The sequence below is a fragment of the Prinia subflava genome, chromosome 7 (assembly GCF_021018805.1).
Source record: "Prinia subflava isolate CZ2003 ecotype Zambia chromosome 7, Cam_Psub_1.2, whole genome shotgun sequence".
NCBI classification, from domain to species: Eukaryota; Metazoa; Chordata; class Aves; order Passeriformes; family Cisticolidae; genus Prinia; species Prinia subflava.
Window position 1 is genome coordinate 12,833,989 of NC_086253.1, and position 22,809 is coordinate 12,856,797.

Sequence of the window (22,809 nt, forward strand, 5' to 3'; positions counted from 1 at the left end):
GTGTTTTTTCAAGCAATTTAAAACTGAGGTAATCTGTCACCCTAAGAGCCTGCATTATCATGAAGGCTTCAAGACCCTATTTCTTCATTCCTTTTTTCTTTTTTTTTTTCAACTTGAGTGGAAAACTTAATGTAATATAGGTGAATCAAAAGTAGTTAATATTGTTCTGGATTTTATTTTAAAAACCAGAAAACTAAAGTTAACACTTAAATAAGTCAATAATCACATAATCAAAGTGGGTACTGTTTTGTAAAGAATAACTTCGGAAAAATTTATAGGGTGTTAGAATTTTTCACAATACTTCCAGAAAAATATCTTACTCTTGATCAGCACATCATATTTTTGTAGGTTTTTCTCTACAATGTCAAAGACACTTCTTTAAGGAGAAAAAAAAATATATTCTTTGTATACTGTTATTATCAGCATTCTGCACACCTATGGAGTGTAAGCTTATTCCACACCTGTGGAATAAGCTTACACTCCTTTTGAAGTTGCCTATAGAGTATGGCTTATAAGCTGGTCACATTTATCTCAAATAACTCTTCTTGAAAACAGTATTTTGAAAAAGTTATGAACAAGACTCTGAACTTACCCTTCACAATAAATAGCAAATCCTGCTACCATCATGAAAAGCCCTTTATTTTTGCTATGTAAGACATCAAATTTCCTTTATATCCTTTATTAAAGATTTGTTTTACTTTTTATCATGCTAACTTCTAAAACCTTAAGCTAAACTCATAAATACTCATAAATACTCATAAACATGCTCCCACTTGCCATTTTGGCATGAATAGATCAGTAAGTCACAGAAGCCAATGGAAGCTTCTCCATCCATTTCAGATGATTTCATGTCTATTCAATGTCATGGAGTGTGTGTTCTACTTGCTTTTCTCTTAATTTACATTGTACAATCTTAACTCTCTCCTACCACTACAGGAAAGAAAGAGTAAGACCAATATAAGTTTAAAGGATTAATTAAAATTGCTGGAAATCAGGCTGAACTAGACCCTATAAAGAGAGAGAAGCAGGGAAAAGGAGGGTTTCATAACCTCTTTGAGCAGGAATAGAGCAGGACATACATTGGGACAGTGCTCAGAAGGAAGTTAAAGGCAATAGACAGTATAGGTGACTTAGAAGACACTTAAACACTTCAATTGTCAGCAGTAAGGAGAAGCACACAGGCACTGCTGGGAGAAATGAAAACTACATCCCATTTTATTTCAGGAAAAACTTAAAAGAGCATTAAATGTTTTAATTACAGGAGACCTGATTTCATCACCCACTCAGAACTAGTACAAATAACATGTCAAGATGGTAAAATTTTCATTTTAAACTGTCACATTATGGATATTTGCTTAGGCTGGAGCATGAAAAACCTGGCTTTGATGTATTTACAAAAGACAGTTAAACAGTAGAGCAAGTTTGACAACCACAGACTCATTCAAAGGTTTATGTAATAAAGTGCAAAGCTGCAGAGACACAAGATTGGGTGGAAGGGAGGGAGAAAAACATGGCATGGATTTAGCTGTGAATGAGACAAGATTATGGTGCACTGGAATACAGTAAAGAAAGTGTTTCCAGGTCAGAAAATCATCAGCTAAAATGCAGAAAATGGAGTTTATTGTAACCATCAAAAGGTGGAAAAGAAAGTGACGTGGGGAAATGTCAACAGGCACTGCTGACAGCTGAACTATCCATATCAAACTCAATAATCTGTTTAAGCACTATATTAAGTTACATTTAATATTCTCAACAATTAGAAAGATTTTGATAAAATGTGAAGACATTCTTAACACAGACCAAGTTAACAATATACACAGAGATAAATTTTAAAGGGAGAACAGAATTGTTAACAGGGTCATGCAACATTATTTTGGAAAGAAGTGCTGTAGTGCCCTGGACATGGGCACCCCTTTTTTGAAAGATCTGGCCAGTTAAATATCCCAGTATGAGATGGATAACAGGATCAAAAAGACTGAGTAAGGAAAACAGCAGCTGTGACAGGCTTCACTGTCTCTGCTTCTCTCTAAATAATTTCACAGAAACAGAGAAACACGGAATGGTCTGGAAGGGACCTCAAAGATCATTTTGTTCTAATCTTTGCCATGGACAGGGACACCTTCCACTATCCCAGGTTGCTCAGAGTCCCATCCAGCCTGGCCTTGAACACTTCCAGGGCTAGGGCATCCACAGTATCTCTGGGCAGTCTGCTCCAGTGTCTCACCACTCTCATAGTGAAGGATTTCTTCCTAACATCTATGCTAAACCTCTCCTCTTTCAGTTTAATAAATAGATCTTATTTATTAATGTATTTATTTTAAAAGCATAATCTGGACATAGCTCTCACTCCTCATTCACCATTGAGTATCAACCACTACTGCACAGTCAGGCTCCTTGTTTGCTCTCTGCACAGAGTTTGGATTTCTGTGCTGTGGAGATCCCCATGTCCCACTGAGCATCCTGACCTCGGGCAAGCTTCTCACATCCTATCTCCTGCCCATTCTAGAGCCACAGGGAAATGCCCATACCCCAAACACCTTCTCCTAGGCTCAGGCTGGACTTAGGATAGCACAGGGCACTCCCCAGACCTGCTCTGCATCCCTGTGCAACTTCCCTGCTGCCTCACAGAACTGTCAAGGGCTTGGCTACCTGTACTGCTTGAAACACGCAGGAGATGGTATCAAAATAAATACTCTTTCCCCCTTTATAGCATTCAGTGCCCAGGATGAACAGTGATCTCCCAGTGAGCAAGTCTGTTTTATCAGTCACTATTAAATAGTCACCATTTAAGTATTAATTCTGGAATTAATTCATTGGGAATGGGATTGTGATGAGTTTACTACAGTGCTGAACAACTTATAAACAGAAATGACCATTTAGTATAACTTTCTTGTGTAAAATTACATATTTTACCCATTTTATATGTGGGGAACAGAGACAAAAGCCTCTGGCATCCAATGCAAGGTATCAAAAATATCCAGGAAAGAGTGATTTGGTGGTCTCTTCTTTTTCATGTTCTATAAGAAGCAGGAACACTTTTAAAGTTTTAGTTTGGCAAAATATAATCACACACACAGACAGAAAGAATTATATCTAGTCTAAATTTCAGATGCCCTGAAGCATCTTGCTTCAGCCTCCTGCTGCAGCTACAGAAGGATGCAGGTCTCTGTGATATTCTGTGTCACATCTGCCAGTCCCCCAGGGACATCTAAAGTACCATAGGGCATCAAGATGATTCTCTGTGCTTATATTCAAGCAATTGAATTTTGTCCTTTCTTGTAAAGACTTGGCACAAAAAATGCATATTAGAAATACTCCATTTGCCCCACAAAAAAATTGTACCCCTGCTCAGAATAGACTGGGTTAAGTTTATTAGGCATAGAAAGCCCAGAATACTGGCTGCAGAGGATGCTAATACTGCACAAGTTCAGCATTTCTCTATTTCTTTATTAATCTGCTACCATACCAAATAAAACACTCCTAAAAGTAAAGGACAACCACTCTGGCCTGGGGCCAAGGACTGAAAAAGCACTGAGATGGAACTAATTTCTTGGCATTAGAACTGTCTTTTCTTCCTTTAGTCAAGGGTATGGCACACTGGTGATGACCATGAGGCAGCTGAGAAAAGAGAACTTCTACATCTCAGGCTTCAGAGCAGCTACTCAGGTAAGCTGCAGAACAACTGCCTTCCTCTTACCTTCCTTGTACCACTCCAAGCACTGCTCTACAACCTCCCCTGGCTGCAGAGGATGCTAATCTCACAGTTAAATCCCTGCTGGACACAATTTTCTCCTTGCATGACCATTTCTGTAACACAATTTGTCAGAGTTACAAATTGCTTCCCTTCCTGTTTAAAACAGAGGCAGCTCAGATAATGTGTGTATTTCACCTCTGTTCTGCATCCAGATGTGTATTTTTACAGGCCACTACTACAGCTATAGCTCTGACAAGAAGATTACTCAAGTATCAGTACCTTCCCAGGTAATAATCAGTACAGAAAGTCACCAGACTTAAGGCTGTACAAGTCTGATGTAAAATTCACAGAAATCAGCAGGAGATTTTTGTTACTGAGTAAATGTCCCTTGGATGAGAATTTAAAACAGCTTTGAAAGTGTCTGGTGTCTGAGTCCCATGATTTTCTCTTCACTAAATGGCATGTTAGATCATGTACATACTGAGAGGGAGAATTAAAGTATCTGCTACAAGTTCCCCAGATGGTTTTTTGCCCAACTTTTTATTGGAGTAACAACTAACTTTTTGCTGCACACTTATATGGCATAATTTGTCTTCATTTCTTATTCATCTCCAAGAGAAGTAAAATTTCAGGGAAAAGCAATGGGAAATGGAAATCTTTTACATGGGATTATTATCAGCAGCCAGCATATACACTCGAGCTTATTTAGGAAGAAATATTAGAGGTATGCTGGAGATAGGCAAAACTTCTGACAGAACTTCCTTGCTGTGATGGATTTAGACTGAGGTTAGCATGCATAAATAACAAAATATAAAAATAGTAAATTAAAATAATTAAGGAGGATAAGACTCAATTTTTCAAACATAAGAACATACTATCATTCTGATGCCCTTGGGTACCTTAGATGTCCCTGTGGGACTGGCAGATGCATCACATAGAACTCCAGAGACCTGCATCATTTTGAGACTGCAGTAGTAGATGAAGAAAAATGCTCCAGGGCATCTAGAAATTGCATTAGGTGCAAATATTTTTTATGTAATTATATTTTGCCAAGTTATGAAAGTTAGACTAAGGTATATCAAGGTTAAGATAAAAATAAACATAAAAATACCCAAACCACATTTGCTGTTTTAAAAACAACTGCAATGGTTGAATATTTAATCTTAACATTTTTTATGAAAACAAATATGGCTTGTATTTTAAAGAAACAAAAACCAATTCATTTTACTTTGACATTTACTTCAAGTTTAAAAAAAAATCCCTCAAAATACTAATCAAGACTATACCTCCCATTTTTTCCCTTTTGCCATCAGTTTCAAAAGCAGACACTCAAGAGTAGAAAACACACCCTCCTACTCAATATGATGACTGCATGCTATCTTACAGTGCTTAACCAACTTACCATGGAATTAATACCTAATTTGTAAAGGACAAATTTACATATTAGGACATGAATTTGCAATAATGGGTAGTTTTACAATGTATAATAGAAAATAAAACTGAAATGTTAATCTTGAAAGATAAGAACCTTTAAAAATGTGTAAGTGGTGATTATCTCCCCAGTGTGTGAAACACACTTGGAAAGAAGTCACAGGTCAAATTGTTTTAGAGTTATTGCTTCAAACAGATTTGTAAATACTATCAAATAGTCAAGCACTAAGGAAACAGGCACATCTGAAATGTTCACTTGTTCCTAAACATCTGAAGCAGAGTCCAACTCACACAGGGTAAGATGAGTTTTACAGACTAGTTGTTGACCTAATAACAACTAGATACTAGTTGTTATTAGGTCAGCTACAATAAGTGAAAAATTCATCTGTTTAAGTCTGATAAAGTAGCAGAAAGTCATATTTTAAATATGAGTAAAAAGAAATGCTCTAAGTTTAGTTACATATGTTAACTATGTTTCAGTGGATAAGGAGATAATTATAAGCAACTGCTATCAGCCTCCACGGTGTTTTGATGTCTTTCTTTCCTTCACATATCCTTCCTGTTGAAGGATATCTTTCCAGGAAAGCTTGTCTACTGCTTTCCCAACTGACCTAATTAAGCAGAGAATGGCTACACAGAAATCTTCTCAAGAGTCAGATGAGCACTGTTTCACTGTCTATGGGTAGCAGTCCTCACTGAGGATAAACTTTCATCCCAACATCAGATGCTCTGCCATTAAGTCCTTTGTTCATTCTTGAGTCTAAATTATATATCTATCTCCATAGTGCTCTTATTTCCACCACCACACTTCCACTTTCAGACAACTCCTCTCCTGTTAAATGTTCTCCTTCCCAAACACAAAACTGCAACATTTCAGTATTGTATATGGCCCATCAGCCATGTGTTGTTAAAACTTTGGGAATTGAAGCCTCACAGCACGACCTTAATGGACTGAAACTCATTTGCAAATATGAAAACACACAGCTGTTTTCCCATGCATTACTTAATGAGTTCTGTACAGAAAAGGGATGAATAAATACCGTTGTGTCTGTCTCGGGGAACCAATAATAAATTGATTTATAATCTCCAGTAAATACATAATCTCAGCTGAACCACAATAGATATAAACAAAGTACCTCACTTAATATCTCCATTAGAAATGCATCAACACACACCACATTCCCCCAGCAGGGCAGGTATAACAGAGCAGACCTCTTCCCATGGGTCCTATTGAACAATGAATATGCAACAACCCAGAGGGTCCTGGCAGCATTTCTGTACTTTTATCAACACCACCAAGGCTGTGCCTGGTGCCTGCACAGCATCTTCCCTTGACTGGATCAACCAGCTCTTGGGGAGTTGACCTTCATGTCCCTGATCAGCAACTCACAGCTTGTATTGAAGTGCTTGTGTCTTGATAAAAGACCTGGAATTTGTTTCAGCAGTGATAAACTTTGTGCCTTATGTGCTACTGTGAAAAGAGGATGGAAACGTGCCATTCCTAGAGAAGAAAAGAACTGAGAACATTTGAAAAAGGATTGCCATCTTCAAAACCACTGCCTCGAGCAATTCTTAATTGGTGTCTGGCAGTGGTTTGCAGGAAGTGCAGACAGATATCAAACACCTGCTGAAATAAGACTATCTGAATGAGCACTGAGACATTTTTGGCCTTCCTTCCTTCCTTCCTTCCTGAAATTCCTTTCTTTCTTTTCCTTCCTGAAATTTCTCCCTTCCTTCCAGAACTTCCTTCCTTCCAGAACTTCCTTTCTTTGTAAAGGTGTTTCTCTGAGTTGTTCTTAGCAATATCATCCCCTTAAGGATTTGAGCAGCCACTTATAAACACCAGCGTGTCTTCTGTCTCCTTAGAAGAAGTCTTAAAACACTCTTCAGGGAAGGCTTTAACTTTTCATGTAGAGTTTTGCATTCTACTAGATGACTATAAAGTAGTTTTGATCCTGTGTTTTTAAGAAATACTGCACACAGTCAGCAGTCCAGTGAATTGGTAGGGACCAGGGTAACTTGGAGTCACCTTTGGCAAGCCTGGTTCAATAGCAGAATGGTTTCCAGGAATACTGTGAGACCACCTCCTCAAAGTCTTGCTCTAAACTTAGACAAATCCTGACCAAAATCCCCACAACTGGGAACCAGAGCTGATGAGAAAAATTCCTATGCTATTTTTCCCAAGTCCCGCACTAACCTTTGTGCTTAAGAACTCATTTAGAACTAGCAATGTGTATACTGAAATAGACTCCACAGAGCAGCATGCTTCTACAGATACAAACAGCTCCACCATCATTCAGGTCATGAATGAAGATACTGAACAGCACTGGAACTCTGAACTACACCACCAATTACTGGCTTCCAAACCAAACTCTGCTTCAGTTCACTGTATTTTTAGAATATAACTAGGCAGAGTGAAGATATTATGGGATTTTTTATTCTATGCAGCCAGATGTTTGGAATTATTACAAATGGGACACTTAAGGTTTCAAGTGATCCTGGAAAATGCAAAACTGGTGGAGGCATTTGTTCTACTCTAATGGAAAGTAAAAACACCTTCTTATATGCTGTAGACAGCATAGAGCATAAGCTGGTTTAATTTCCAACACTCTGCCTGAAGCTACAAGAGTTCACCTGTCTCTTATTACCATGAGAGCTCTCTGTTCTATACTCTGAAATTCTCATTTGTATTTTAAAGAATAATATCTTTAACTATAGTCACTATCATGGCTCAAGGAGAAGATAAACATACAGAACAAAAGAGCTCACAGAAAAATATTAAGAAACTGGTCAATTTATACTTTGTGTTAACATGCTGATGTGTCAGATTCATTTCAAGAGCATCTCCAACAGACTATTTTGCTGTTGGTGGTGTCCACCTGCACACTTCAGGTCCCTAGAGTGATTTGGAATTGCTTTCTCTACTCATCTATAATTTACCAACAGTTTTTAAGGAATCCTTGAATCTGAGTCAAGAGACTTAGGAAGAAGGATCAGTTAAAAAAAAGAAAAACAAAGGAAAAATCAAGATGAAAATGAAGCTTTGACAAGTAAAATCAAAGCTTATTTTCAGAACAGCCTTCAACTGCACAGGCTGTACAACCTATTCCATCACTGTCTATTTTTGTGCAAGTGAAGGAGTACTTTTAAAAGACCTTGGTAGAGCAAAATGAAAAAATCCCATATAAACTTTCCTAAATACACAGTTATCTATCACATCAAATACATCATTTTTAGATGACCTGGTAAAGAAAATTAGAGTTTAACACAGCATCTATGGAAGTTTTATCACAATTATTCCTCAGGTTCACTTGTGTAAAAAACTAGCTTGAAAGGGACTCACCACAGTGATTTTCCTTACTAGACATGTAGTACAGTGTCTGTGGAGTTCATTGGTCCTTTTCCAGATTTAGCTCAATTTGCTGCAGAAATTGATATTGATATTTATATCAGTAGCATAATTTCTTTGCTAAAATAATGAGTTGTGGGGAGGACAGTTTGGCTTGTGTCATCATGTGTCACAAACCTATTTCCAGCTAAATACCTTTTTAAAATAGGTATTCTCTAGCCAAGCATGCATTAAAGCTGCTAAAAATCCTCAAAAAAGTGTAGTTGGACTAATTCATGTGTCTTCGATGACAAAGACAACATCCAATTAATAAAGTTTGTAACTCTAACCATGTACACGAGAGTTTTGCAATAAGTTCCAAATGCTTTTAAAAAAAAGATTGAGAAGAGTCTAGAAAAAACAGCAGGTCACTTCAAGATAAATTCTAAACCTTCTCTGGTGCACTCATACTTTGAGTGTTTCCCCATCATGGGGGAACCTATAGGAGCTCTTTACCCTGATTTTCTCTTCAAGAAGCCACTTCCCAAATCTACTTCCATTCCCAAATCTTCCCATTGCTGCTCACTCCTGTACCTTGTACTCCTTGAATTATATTATTTTTAAACCAGAATGACCAAACCTACTCTACGTGCAACATGCAAGCAATGGACACATCAGGAATTTTACATTTTTTCTGTTTAGTCTAATTTTTTCCCTTGAAACACTAACACAGTAAAAGGATTCATTTGGAAACTGTGCCCCTGGTGAGACTTAGGATGCAAGCAAAGCAAAGTTTTTAGGGTAACATACTATCCACCAGGAAAAAATGTAACCATGCAGTTAGACAAACTCCTGGGTGCATGACCTAGAAACACTTGGAGTTTATAAAATAGGGTTGCCAAAGTAAAACAAATGTACACCCTGTGAAACACTTTTTTCACTCTCCTATTGATACACAGATGAACACAGATACTGAAGCTCAATGTATATCGAATGTAAGAACTTTATGACCACTGCAAATTTTGTTCATTTTGTTCATCAAACAAAATGAAGCTGTAGAATAGACAGTCTGATGGTTTACGATGTTTAGAAGATGTTAGCATGCTAAGGAAAACCTGTGGAGCAGGAAATTCCATGCAGGAGGAACTAGATGAGTTAGCTAGAGAGGTGCCTAAAGTTACACGGAATATGCCAGAATCAGGCCAGACAATATTCCCCCAAGACAGTAAGTGTAAATTTGAACTTTCAAAACTAAAGTTGACAGTCACTGGCCTTTGCTTTGCAGGAGCAATCTGTCAGGAAAAATAGGCTGGGTGATTCAGTTGCAGAATCACAGAAACAGAGAGAACGGAAATACCTGAAGGGCAGTGTTGGAAGGAGTGACAGGTCTAAGATAAGTTTGTCCTTATCTTATTATCTGTTTTTTTCCTTTCAGTCAGATATATGGAAAGCTGCACATGCTGTACAACCAAAACTGGCCTGAATTAAATAATCATGTAGCCAGCAGCAATAATTCAGCACCCACATTACAGCAGATAACATCATTACACCTCTGTGGGCCTGCACCAAGTTGTCATCTACAGATGCCATGGCTTCCTGAGGAATTAAGGGCTCTGGCTTACAGAACACAAGATACCAGCATGTGAAAATAAGCACACAGCCCTCAGCAGTTGGGGTGGTGGGGAGAAGCAGGTCACCAGCACATGAAGTCATCGTGCTTGGTACTCTGATCACTAGTCCACTTCACCATGGTGGAGTTTTCTGAACCTCGGTGGAAACGTTGCAGATAGGTTTTCTCATAGGTTGTGAGCTCTAAGAATCAGAATATTGAATAAAAAGCATTGCTGAAATTTGTTGGATTGTTAGCGTAGGAAAACATATAACCACACGAAGGTGATCATATGCGGTTCTTTATTTGAGCGCGCGAGACACAGGGGCATACAGTGCCCAAATCTTGTGCCCAAGAACACAGAGTCGATTTGTGATTTTTATAGTTTGAAATTATACATATGTTAACTAACCTCCACCCCTAGATACTGGTTATCCTATTTCTTAGTTACTATCTTAAATCATACCTACGCTTTACCCTGGGTTCTACTTGATTTGGTTAAAACAATGCTTCTCAGTTATCTCCTGGACTGAAGTCACACTTGATTCAATTAAAACAATAGTATGAAGCTAGTTGCAGAAGCTGAAGTTTGTTCCAAAGTCAAGTTCAGATTGTGGATCTTCTACCTTCCCCCAACTACCTGCAGTTAGCTGAAACAGAAATTATTATTTCAACTCTCCACTATCAGGATGGGAGACAATTAGGACTGTGGAAAGCAAGAACGATTATCAAGTCACCACAGCAGAGGACTGCTGTCACAGCTGCAGCTTTTCTACTTCCAATAATCACACTTGGTAAGCACTGCATACTGAAGAAACATTCTAAAAATAGTACCTTTGGAGAGAAATATGATAAAATTCTCTGTATCCAGAATCAAAAATTTGCTTGTATTTAGGTGTTACAGTCTTTATTAGAGTGTAAATTTTTAGTTGCATTTGAGCTTTTATACTGTAGTCTAAAAATTGGATGTAGTCATATTTGTCTAGTTCATGTCAATATGGCAGGACACAGAAAAGAATTAAATGTGTTTCTGCAATACTTCAGACAAAACATTTACAGGAAAAAGAGGAAATATTTAATATAATTCTATTTTTTAAAGTATAATTTCCTCTGAGTTAGCTGTATAATCTTGTTCTCCTAGGTTCAAATTTAAACCAAGTATTATTCGAGAGAATGGCTTACAGGGTGAGAAAGAGATTGAAGAGCTTGTGTTACTACAGGAGGTGAAGTTTAACCTGAAACACAAAGATCCCAAGTGATGGGGAGAGGAGAAAGGAAGCACACTGCAGTAAGTGGTGCAAAAAACAAACAAACAAACAAAAAAACAACAGAAAGAGATTGAGGAATAAATCCTAGTTGATCAAAAGAGTAATGAGAATAAGTTGACAGAACTGGCATGAAAAGGTATTAGAAGGAAATGAGAGGACTGCCTGTCAATCCTCAGCACTTTCAGTAGAAAGCTTGGGAAAACTGAAGAAATAGAAAACAGCCAAGCAGCCTTAAGCCAGTAATAACCCTGCCAGGCCTGAGCACTGCCCCTCAGCACTGCACCTGGGGCTGCCCACACACCTCCTGCTGCACCTCAACCAATCTTGACAAATGAAAGATTGCTAAAAAATCAGCTTAGGGCTCCTTAACCTACTTGATACAAAAAGCAGTAAGGACTTCTGGATTACCTCAAGTAATACTCATTGCTTTAGAGCTATTTTTATCACAATTTCATATTTAAAGAGACACTTTTGCATTTCATAACAGAGGAAATCATCACTTAGGTTGTTAATAAATGCTTGTTAACACTATGCCCCACAGCCAACATAAACACTTTGATTTTTGAGGAGAAACTTCTACAGAACTGCTGAAGGCAACAACCTCATATAATCCACATAAATGCATCAAATTCCAATTTAAAATTTAAATTTTCTGTTCAAACTACTTCAGCCAGGAGTCTGTTCCAAACATCACTCTGATGAATTTCAGCATGCAATTAATTATTCATGCAATATTTATAAAAAATCATTCTTGTAGCCATATTGTCTTTGAGATTAAGTCACTCTATTCCTTCTTCCTCATGTTAACAAGGTGCATTCAGCTCCTCTCCCTTCCCTCTGTTTACTTGACCACACAAGCAATGTTGCTGTTGCCTCCTCTTATAAGAAGGACCTCAGCCACGCTGGCAGCCTCCTCATGTCCATCCCCTTTCCAAAGAGTCTCTTCCAGCAAGACACTCATCTGTTTTTGTCCCTCCTTTCCTCAAAACCATCAATGCTTAGTATGGTTAGATACTATGGTTAATAACCTCTTAGATATTTGCTCAATTTACAAGTAATAGACACACAACAGATCTCAGCAGAAAACTTACGAAAGTATGACGGAAGTATTTGTAACTAGTATTATTTACAATAAATTCTGATAAGAAACAAACAACTACAGAGCAACAGAATACAAACTACCTCCCACTGAAGGAGTTTCAATGGGAACCTCACAAATCTAGGGAAAAAAATCCTGACTTGACTGAAACCAAGAGCAATTAAAAGGAAAAAAATCCACCCACATATCCAGCAAGAATATTCAAGCTGCCTCCAATAAATTGGCTGGAAATATTGTAATTCACATCAGCCAAAACTTTGCTTCTTTTACATGCTGATGTTACCCATTTTGAAAAAACTAAGTCTACAGATAAAGCCTATTTCTTCTTACATAAATCAATGTCTGTCTTTCATGGTGTGATATTAATTAACTTCACACTAAAGCAGGTTGTAGAAGCAGAAACACTACCTCCATAATTTGGTAGAAGCAACAGTGGTGATAGAAGGAAAATAAGAAAAGAAATAAAACCAGCAAAAATGAGCTGAAACCAAAGGATAAAAATTTGCATGACACTTCAGTTTTAAAAGTGTATGTATGTTTCAAAAACCCAAATTCAAAAAAATTCCTGCTACATAAGGGCTGCTACATTCTAAGCAATGGAATTAGCCTCTTGAAATTTCATACACTCATTTGTAATAGACTTGCTTCCAGGGCAAGAGAAGGGACATCTGTAGAAGCCATACAATAAAAGCCATTTTAAGTTTTTTTCCTTAAATCTGTTGCTTTGCACAGGCAGGAGAGAAATCTATCCTTCAATAAAGGGTAAATTTAATCAAATAATTTGCCTTCAGGAGAGCTGAACAGAATAAAGGGACAGAATAAGAAAGCTGGTCAGGCACAAATAAAAGTGTCAGGGAGGATGGTATCATGTATTTGCAAGGGAGTTGCCTTTGGATGGACAGAGAAGGACAAGCTCCTCTCACTTTCCAACTCCTTACTACTTTTTCTGGCTGTCAGAGAGGATTCTGTGCTCAAGTTTCACTGTGAGAGAATTGCTGCAGACCTTTCCTCCACACTGCCTTGAGGATTCATCTCTGAATGGAAAGCTCCTGGCTGGATCAGATGATCACTTTGGCCCTTCCAACCTTACCCATTGTGTGATTCTGTATTTCCAATTGCCAGCCTGAACAAAACTTGAGTTCATCTATTCAGAGTAATGATGACATCCAGTGGCCACCAAGTTAATCTCAGCCTATGACAGCAAGACAACATCTTATCTGAATAGGTAATCTTTCCATAAAGGTGTGTGTTAACTCTGCTCTTCTATCACTTAGTCTAAAAGTAGGACAAGTAAGGATTCCACTAAAAGGGACAGTATAATTACCAAGCAAGAGTCTTCCTATTCAGGTTCTCATAATAACTCTAACCAAGCCTTTTTCACCTCTATCTCACATTGAAAAATTAGAGATCAAAAATATAAAAACTCTTAAGCATTTCCATGGTGTCCAAAGAAACTGAAAACCAGCAAAAATAGATGTACATCAAAAAAGAGGAGAGGGAGATCTGCATATGGACACACACAAACCACTCAAGCTGTTGAAACTGCTGGCCACATCTACCAAACCTGGTCATGCTTCTAGCAGGAGCTTTTAGAAGACATGAAGGAAATTGCTTTTCAAAGTGCTTCAAAACAAAAAAGAAATATTTCTGTTTTCTGCTTTTGTGAAGAATCCAGTCAAAATATGAAAATATGACACTTAGAGCATGCTTTTGTTAATTGATAGAAAAGGTCTGTTAAATACTTACTTGCCCAAATATTTCTGGCAGCCCCAAAACTTGACCAGTGAAAACACCAATACAAATGAAAATCGCTGTGACCTGACCCAATGAACCACGGATTTCCTTAGGAGCTATTTCACTCAAATACATGGGGAGGGCACTTAAGGAAATGCCTAAAAAGGAAGAACAAAACCCATATATTAAGTAAAAACATTTTTATTAGGCCAGGTATGCAAAAAATTTCTATTGAAAGGAGTCTGAATGACAATCTGCTCACAAGGGTGGCATAAAAACATGCAAGGAAGAGAATTATATCTATCCATATACAACATGAATTATTTTCCCTGTATGTCTAATTATTCTCACACCATTTAATAACTATGGGATCGATTATCTGTTACAGATCTGCAGCAATGTGTGTAGGCTGCTCTTTGATGTGGAGTACCAAAACTTACTCAGAGATGAGAATCTCCAGGAGAACAGATTTTGTGTTTTAAATTTGCTCATCCCAAAGCAAGCAAAATCATGTTAACACTGGTGCGGGTAAGGGAAAAAAAGCTCAGTGCACCAGTCAGACAGAGCAGGCATTGTCAGATGAAGTATTTTTACTGTAAACAGCATTAGCAGATGTTCCTCTCAACACAGGCTTATGGCTGCAATGAACTCTTCACAATAGGCATAAAATAAGAGTTGGAATGCTGCTTAAAGCCAGGAACACAACAAACAAATGCATGACCCTGGTCAATACAATGGCAATGTTTGCACAGCTCCAGAAATTGGTTGCTTGAAGGTAGTCTGACATAAAAATTAGCAGAAAACCTTCCTTCTAGCTGCAAGATTATTCTGGTGCTGCAATCCCTCCATGATTTACTTTCAAACTGGGAAGACCATATTGCTAGGGACAATTGCTGAGGTACCAAGCCTTCCCTAGTCCTGCAAGTATTAGCATGGGATCCAACGACAAACACAGAAAAAAGCAGTGTTAATAAACAGAATACACTCTCCTAGTCAAGGGATTTTCATGGCATGGAAACATATGCACTCTACCACGGCTGGGAGAGGAAAGGTGGGGAAACAACCAGTGTTGCTAGCAGTGGTGAGCATCCATTCCAGTGTCCCCTCCAAACATCAGATCCTCCAGCCCTTAGCATGCCATTTCATCCCAGTGAAATCAGGGTGGCTACAGCTAGTCCCTGGAATACCTATTCGATGTAAAACAAATTCTAAGTGGGGAAGAGGAGAAAGTGTGTGCGTGGCACAAGCACTTCAGGCATATAGAGTGTGACCAAAGCTTACCTGCATCCACACCCATGATGATGCGGCCCAGGATGAGCATTTCAAACGACCCTGCCAGCAAGGACAGGGACATCAACAATGCAGCTGCCACTGCAAACACATTATTGAGCACCAACGTGCATTTCCTGAAAGGCAAAGATGGCTTAGGAAGAAACCAGCATCATGGCAGTTACATCTAGTTATATTAGAAGCACTAAGATATTATTCTTAAATATTTATAAATAAAAAAGTTCCTAACAAACATTGCCTCTTAGATGTGTAGAGTTCCGAAAAACAGCAGGATACCCACATAGATACAGTTTCAAACTTATACCACAGTTTAAAAGGAAACATAACAGAGATAACTAAAGAGCTGTACTTAAAAAGCACAGCAAGGAGTCAGCTTATGCATCCTAAAAACCCAAGTGCCAGACCTGAGGCTCTGTACATGAATATAAATAAGCATACTCTGGATAGATGTCTGTATGGAGAACCCAAAGAATATACTTCAAATAGCAATAAGCTATAAGCTGATGTAACTACAGGCACTTCAATGCTACATACAGTTTTTGACACTTTAAGAACTTCCCAACTGTGACATCATCTATGTCATTATAATTCGTCCTTAAATTCTAGATATTAAAACCATACATTGAGGAAAATTACTTCCTAGTTTTAGAGTTAGGAAAAACATTTGAGTTTATTCAAGTAATAAAAATGAACCCTTTCCTAAAAATTGTTGGAATTAACCAAAATACAGGTTTCCAAATTTCTTCCCCACTTTTAAAATTATTTCATTCTATAACAGTTAAACAAAACATTAGGATTTTTTTTTCTTCAAATAAAAGAAATACTCTTTATGGCAAATTATTATTTTGTTGAAAAGTATAACAAAAATCACAAAAATATATTTTAAAATTTTCAAAACATCTACATTTTTCATTTGCCGACATTTTTAGTTTTATTTTTCAAAAGTTTTTGCTCAAGTTTGAGGGATTAATTAAAAAGAAGAGGAGTGACCAGGAATGTTGTCTACCCCTTTCTTTTCTAGAGCAGGTGACAAACTGTCCCATCAGTTCTAATTTTTTTCAACGTGTAAGTATCAACTGGAAAATTCGCACCCATTGAAAACGTCACCCAACTTCTCACAACAGATGCATACATTTTTGAAAGGAAATATTTTTAACACTTGTATTTTTAATTACTTTTCCTGCTTTATAGTGAGTTTTGAACATTGAATGAATATCATGGCTTGAAGATTGAAAAATGAGATAGAGTTCATTTAAAGTCTATACAACACAACTGGAAGAGTGACTACTGAGTGTGACTATATGATGGATATACACTCTGAGATGAATGAAGTGGTACAAATAATGACAAAAATGGAAAGAAAATGTTCATTCAGATCAAACAGGTCTTATACATCCATTTGAAAGTATTGCTTTTTCTCCTTGAATTTAAATAAAAACTCTAAACCATATATCTTTTGAGAAAACATTGGCCAGCAAATCCTTATACTCTGCAGCTGAGAAGAGCACAGCCTAACTAAGCAGACTTTGGCAGGCTGAAAGGGAAATGAAAACAAGAGAACACTCTGTTTAGGGTGTTACTATGGAAAGTAGTGTCTGTGGCAAGGTTTTGGAGGTGTTGGGCTGCAGGGATGGCTTCTGTGGGGAGATGGAGCTAGGGTGTAACAAGGTCAGTGGAGGACAGCGTGATCCAGACCTGAGCAGGGACATCCCCAGAGGAACTGTGCTCCATGGGGACCCACGCTGGAGCACAGGAGGAGTGAGGAGCAAGGAATGGCACAGAGAAGTCATTGCACACTGACCCTGACCCCTTGCACTGTCCTTTCTCTCACTGAAGGCACTGAGTGTGAGCACTGGCTGTGGTACCAAGAAGAAGGAGAGGAGCCTGTTGTGATGCTCAGCCTAAGGTGTCTCCCTAGATGTGATCTAAACAACCCCTTGAGCATATTGGTCTGGGTGCTCAGAATAAATATCAGCAGACCCTCTTCATTAGAAGAGAATTTAAATAGCAAAGTGTCAAAGCCAAATCTGAACTTGGGAATTATGTTTACGTGGATGAAGGTTCCATTTCAAAAAATTACTCTACATGTCTCTTGAAGTAAATAGGGGGTAGGAATCCAGTAATTTGGAATTTATGTTTTTAGCCTTACAGCAATATGATTCAAAATTGTTCTTTTAAAGTCATACATTATTTCTGACTAGTGCTTTTAATCCCCCTTAGCTCATTATTCTGTGTCAGTGTAAGTGGAGCTCAGCTTCATCATACATACAACCCTCCAACCTACACTTGAGCAATTTAACAGCGCAGTATTTTATTGTTCTGTCAACATTTCACTGTGTGCTCCTCAGTTACCATAATGACGTGTCAGTCCGGGTTCCTAGACCAGACAAACACCCTGCAGTGTGAGCAGCAAGCTCAAGAAACACTCTTTGGTGAGCAGCCTTTATTCACACAGACCCTGCCCATCTCTGCCCCAGCACTCATCCCCTGTATCTGTAACAGAGCTGTTTCCATGGCTTAATGGAGACAAACATAATAAACAGGGGCAGAGTCTGCAAGTGTAAAAGTCTGCCCTGGAAACCTGAGCAGCTTCAATGGCAGTGGTGTATCTACAACAGAGATCACCCACCATTCTAACAAACCTGCACACACAGCTGTTGTATTCTTCACTGAAAACTCTAGCCTTTTGTGAACACATTTTTACTTCACTTAATTTTAATAAAGACTCAACAATATTCTGAGAGTTAATCAGTCTAAATCACGCACAGTTTCATATTTCTAACAAATATGTTAAAGCCAAATGTATGATTTGGCAGAAGAAATTGAAAACCAAAAAAAAATTAGATAAGGTAACTATGGAAAATATTTTAAAATTGAAAATCATGTGCTGAAGCAACAAAATAAATTTACAAAAAATGGGTAACAGCTAAGGAGACTGACTTGCTGTAAGCATGAAATGGAAGAACCTGAAAATACACTCTTTGAGATGAAAAATGGCACATGGACAAATTGGGAGAATGAAAACTAGACCTAGGAAAGTACAATTTAATGGAAATTGTCAAAATGTAAAACAGGAAAGTAAGAACACTGGAGGTTTACACTTATATTTAAGACTTCATGATGATGTTCTCCTGTGATTTAACTGACTAAAAGTTATTAAATTATATTGAATTTACAATAAAGAAAAATCCAAATTAGCAGTTATGATGAATGCTACAATGGTGGGTGGTTTTCCATGCCCTTTTAAATATAGATAAACTATAAATTACCTTTAAAATTCTGTTTGAAAGACTGTATAACACAAAAATTTGACAGAAATACCTAGTTGATACCTGCAAAAATGCAAACACATACCAACACAAACATTCCTAAAATACTCATATTCTCTATGGTCAAGGCTTGGTCCAATACTGCATTGTACAAAATGGATGGCATTCCCTGTTCTTGGGGAAGGCCATACATGAACTTCATCCTAGTCCAGTTCTTCAAACCATATTTTAAGTTGACACAAGGATTGAAAAAAGAGTAAATTTCTATTACCATATGACAACAAATGATGTTAAGAAGCAAATGATACATGTTGACAGCTTTGTTTGTTTACAGTAAGATACTCAGTAGACTTATGAAACAAGATTCTGCCAGTCCTTTGTGAAATCGTTTCTGTTTTATGGTATTTTCCTCGGGCACACTTGACAAGTCACAGTCCTTGACATCTCAGCCTAGTGCCCAATCAGAGCAACTGGCTTCTGTGACTCAAATGATGCACAGTAAGTTTTCAGAATTTAAAGATTTTTTTGGTTTTTTTTAGTAAAAGTAAAACCTTCTACAGAGACTAAGTGAGAAACCACTTCAGAAAATGTGAGTTTTCCACAACACTTACCTTCCAAAGAACTTCACAATTGGGGTAACAATAATGGCACCCACAAGGCCACCGATGGCGAAAATAGAAACGGTTATGGACCAGAGGAGCTTCAGGGTGCCTTCATCCACTGAGAAGCCGTATCTCCTCTCCCAGGTTTCATTGTAAAACTTCTTGATGTACTGAAAGAAAAGACATAATAAAAATATGTGCAAAAAAAATCCTATCACACCTCTGGAATACAACTGAGAGAAAATGACTTAAGAACACAGAAAACTCCCAGTAGGCTTCTTGCAGGAATCACCCTTGCTCTTCTGCTTTCTCCAAAAAATTTATAGCCTCATTTATAGATACAACTGCAATAAAACTAACTGAATCAGTCCAAGCATATACACACATAACTACAAGGTGGTACCATACCACACGGGGAAAAACCCCACAGGTAGACAACAATGTCCAGGATGAGATCACTGTTTAGCCTTAAATGTGCCAAAGTACACTCTTTCTCTGCTTTCCTCACATAACCACAATTATGGGTTTTTGAAGGATGCCTTCTAACGACTTCCCCTCCCTGATGTTTAATCAGACTAAGTTCTTCGTCTTTTTAAAAGGTAAAGACATCATAGCCCCAGGGCAGTATTTTAACTTATTCTCTGTATTGCCTGCAGAGACATCACCTATTTACTTTCTATTTAGTCATGCTTCCTTGTTTTTATGCTGGTCCCACTTCAAAACCAAGGAAATGTCACCATGATGCCTGATGCTCTGGTGAGGATGCAGTACCAGGAAGTTGCAGTCACTACAGCAGAAGGGCACTTGGGTAAAGCTCTACAGTATCAAAAGTTTAATCTTGGAACTTCTTCCCAGTTTCTTCTGTGATTTTCTTCAGAATGTAACAGCTCCTAATTTATCCTGGGATAAGACTCACCATAATAAGCCACCTCATTTTCCCTGTTCAAACTAGGAACTTCAAACTTTACCTAAAGCCTGGCCTTAGACACATGAAATATTCTGTTTGAGGGCTTTTAGTATGAATCATCACCTCTCCATCTATAGAATACCTAAGAAAAGTAAAGGTAGGATATACAATTTCCTGTTTTCCATCTATCAAATTTCTAGTAAACTGCTTGTGCCCTGAATTAAAAGGAGAACAGGGTTATTTCTCTCGTCTGATCTTAAATGTTTCTAAACAGAAAGGGAAAATGTTAAAATAATTTTAAAATAAAAAATAAAAAGTCAATTTGATGCTTGAAGAATTTAGAAGTCTCACAGTAAGATTCCAAATGAATTTGCCATTAAATCAAGTAGTAAAATCTTAGTTCTTTAATACCGATACTAAGATTATATTTAGATTCAGACATCTTCTTTTCTATTTGAAATTAATTTCTGATAGTAATGAATACTAAGAGAAAACAGTTTTAGAACACTATTAGCATTTCTTGTTAATGATAATGGCTAAAAATAGTATGTAAATTACTCTTCCCCTGTGTTATGGCTAATTTTCTCAGCATAGCTTAGTTATGTACAAGGAGACGTCAAATAACTGGAAATACTCAAGAAAATAAAAAACAAACTAAAACACTCACTAGCAACAGATAGATGGATGTTCTGACATGTACTGGCACCTCTCTCTGGACTCCCATTGTCAAGAAATAGGAAGCTAATAAAACACAGAGGTTTTAAGGATATGTACATGAAACAAAACAAACCTGGTAGAACAAATCCACCAGATTTGAATCCATTGAATTCTGTGTAAAAGCTCCTTTGGGATTTTGGTTAGGTGTCTCAAAAACACTAAAGGCATAAACCTGTATACAAAATTTTAGCCCCTACACAAAGCCTGCAAAAAATGGTGGCTGACTGATATCAGTATCTTATTTTCTCAAATGCCTCAGTTCATTATGACAGCAGTGTTGGGATGAGAAAGAGAAGAGGAATATATGAAATATGTAAAGCTTTATATATATGAATCTAATAGCTGTATTTTAAAAACAAGAGAAATATTTTCCTCGTCTTACCCACAGTTACAGAGATTATTCACACACAGTGACAACCACTGAACCAGCTGTCACAGCAGGCTGAATGTTTGTGCCATGGGAGCTCAGAGCTGCAGCCTCCTGCAGGAAGAGGGCAGGGGCTACAAAGCAGAAAGTAGCAGGAATTTCACTTGCCACAGAGCACAAAGCACAACACTGTTTCACAGGCATTGCCCACAATCAGTCCATGACAGGAACTCTAGAAATTCAGCTCAGAAAAAGACAGCTTCATCTTGTATTCAATTAAATCTTTTGTCTTCCTACTGCCAAATGCTTTCATATGTTTTTAATAAATTCTGGTAACTCTTTGATCAAGCCCATGGAAACTTGTTATTCTGGGTTTCTCAGGGAATCATACCTGTGATGGGCCATGCTCTTTCCCACAGAACTACAGGGAACTGAGTGGGAAGCAATCTCAGCTCTGAACAGAGTATGTGAAGCTTATTTCCCCCTTGCAACAATCAGGAAGTTAGACTAACTCTGCCTCATGAGATGACCCAAAGTAAAGCTCACCAGTGAGAACTACAGGAGAATTACCCTGTGGTTGAGGGGAAGAAAATGGACACAAGATTTTACAAACAGTTCTTCAACACTTCACTCTTAAATTAACTTCCTTCGCTCCATCAGCTCCTGCTGACATCCTGCTGACGTGCTCAGTTCGAGGATCCTGGAAACTTTCTGTGTGTCAACTGTCATTATCAGGCCTTTTTTCACTACTTCTCAAAGGATTATTCAGTCCTTCTCTAAGGCTAGAGGACTTCAGCATCAAAAGGAATTGTACTCAAGTAAACAAGGGCAGAAGATACCCAGGATCCTACGGAGAAGAACAGTCTGACAATGTCAGCTGTAAGCTGTGTGTCACCACAAGAAATTACTTGTCCTACCGTGTTTTTATAACCCGTAGGAATTACTGCACTCCCAGTATAACCTCTGACAAGGCTGCCTTTATCTACAGCTACAAGATGCTCTGCTTTGGTGTTTCTCAGTCATCACATATCAGTATTCCCAAAGTGTCACCTTGCAGCAGACTGATTTAGGAACATAGAGGAGAAAACAGATGGGGCAAAGGTTCCTTTTCCTGTGCTGCAAGAAGCACAGCTTTGATATGGCTCACTGTTCCCCACCATGGCCATGACCTCAGCCTGTGCTCCTCCCTTCAACCTGGTCACTGCAGCCCCAGGGACAGGGACAGAAAGGTGGTCTGCTGTGGGAAAATGGATGACACACATTAATCCTGGAGCTAGAGAGAGGGCCAGAGGACAGAGTGGTATTTTATTCTTGAACTATATAACTTCCTTATTGTAGGACTACTCCTTAGCCCTAGCTAATGTATGGCTTAACATGAATAAGAGAGATACAAAGTTCTCAATCAAATGCTGAAACACCAAGGGAGACTTCACATGTACCTGTAATGATATGTCATTAAGCCACGCTAAAAATTTCAAGCAAAACCAGACAATC

General features: G+C 38.0%; 1 protein-coding gene across 2 annotated transcripts in view; it reads right to left on the minus strand.

The window, feature by feature from the left end:
* Positions 1-22,809, minus strand: part of SLC2A9 (solute carrier family 2 member 9) — a 102,240-nt gene that overhangs the window by 53,574 nt on the left and 25,857 nt on the right. For both annotated transcript variants that reach the window (XM_063401618.1, XM_063401617.1), the window contains 3 exons: positions 19,334-19,494; positions 15,445-15,569; positions 14,176-14,321 (listed from right to left, as the gene is read on the minus strand). In XM_063401618.1, the coding sequence (XP_063257688.1) occupies positions 14,176-14,321; positions 15,445-15,569; positions 19,334-19,494 (432 nt within the window). The remainder of the gene's footprint in view (positions 1-14,175; positions 14,322-15,444; positions 15,570-19,333; positions 19,495-22,809) is intronic.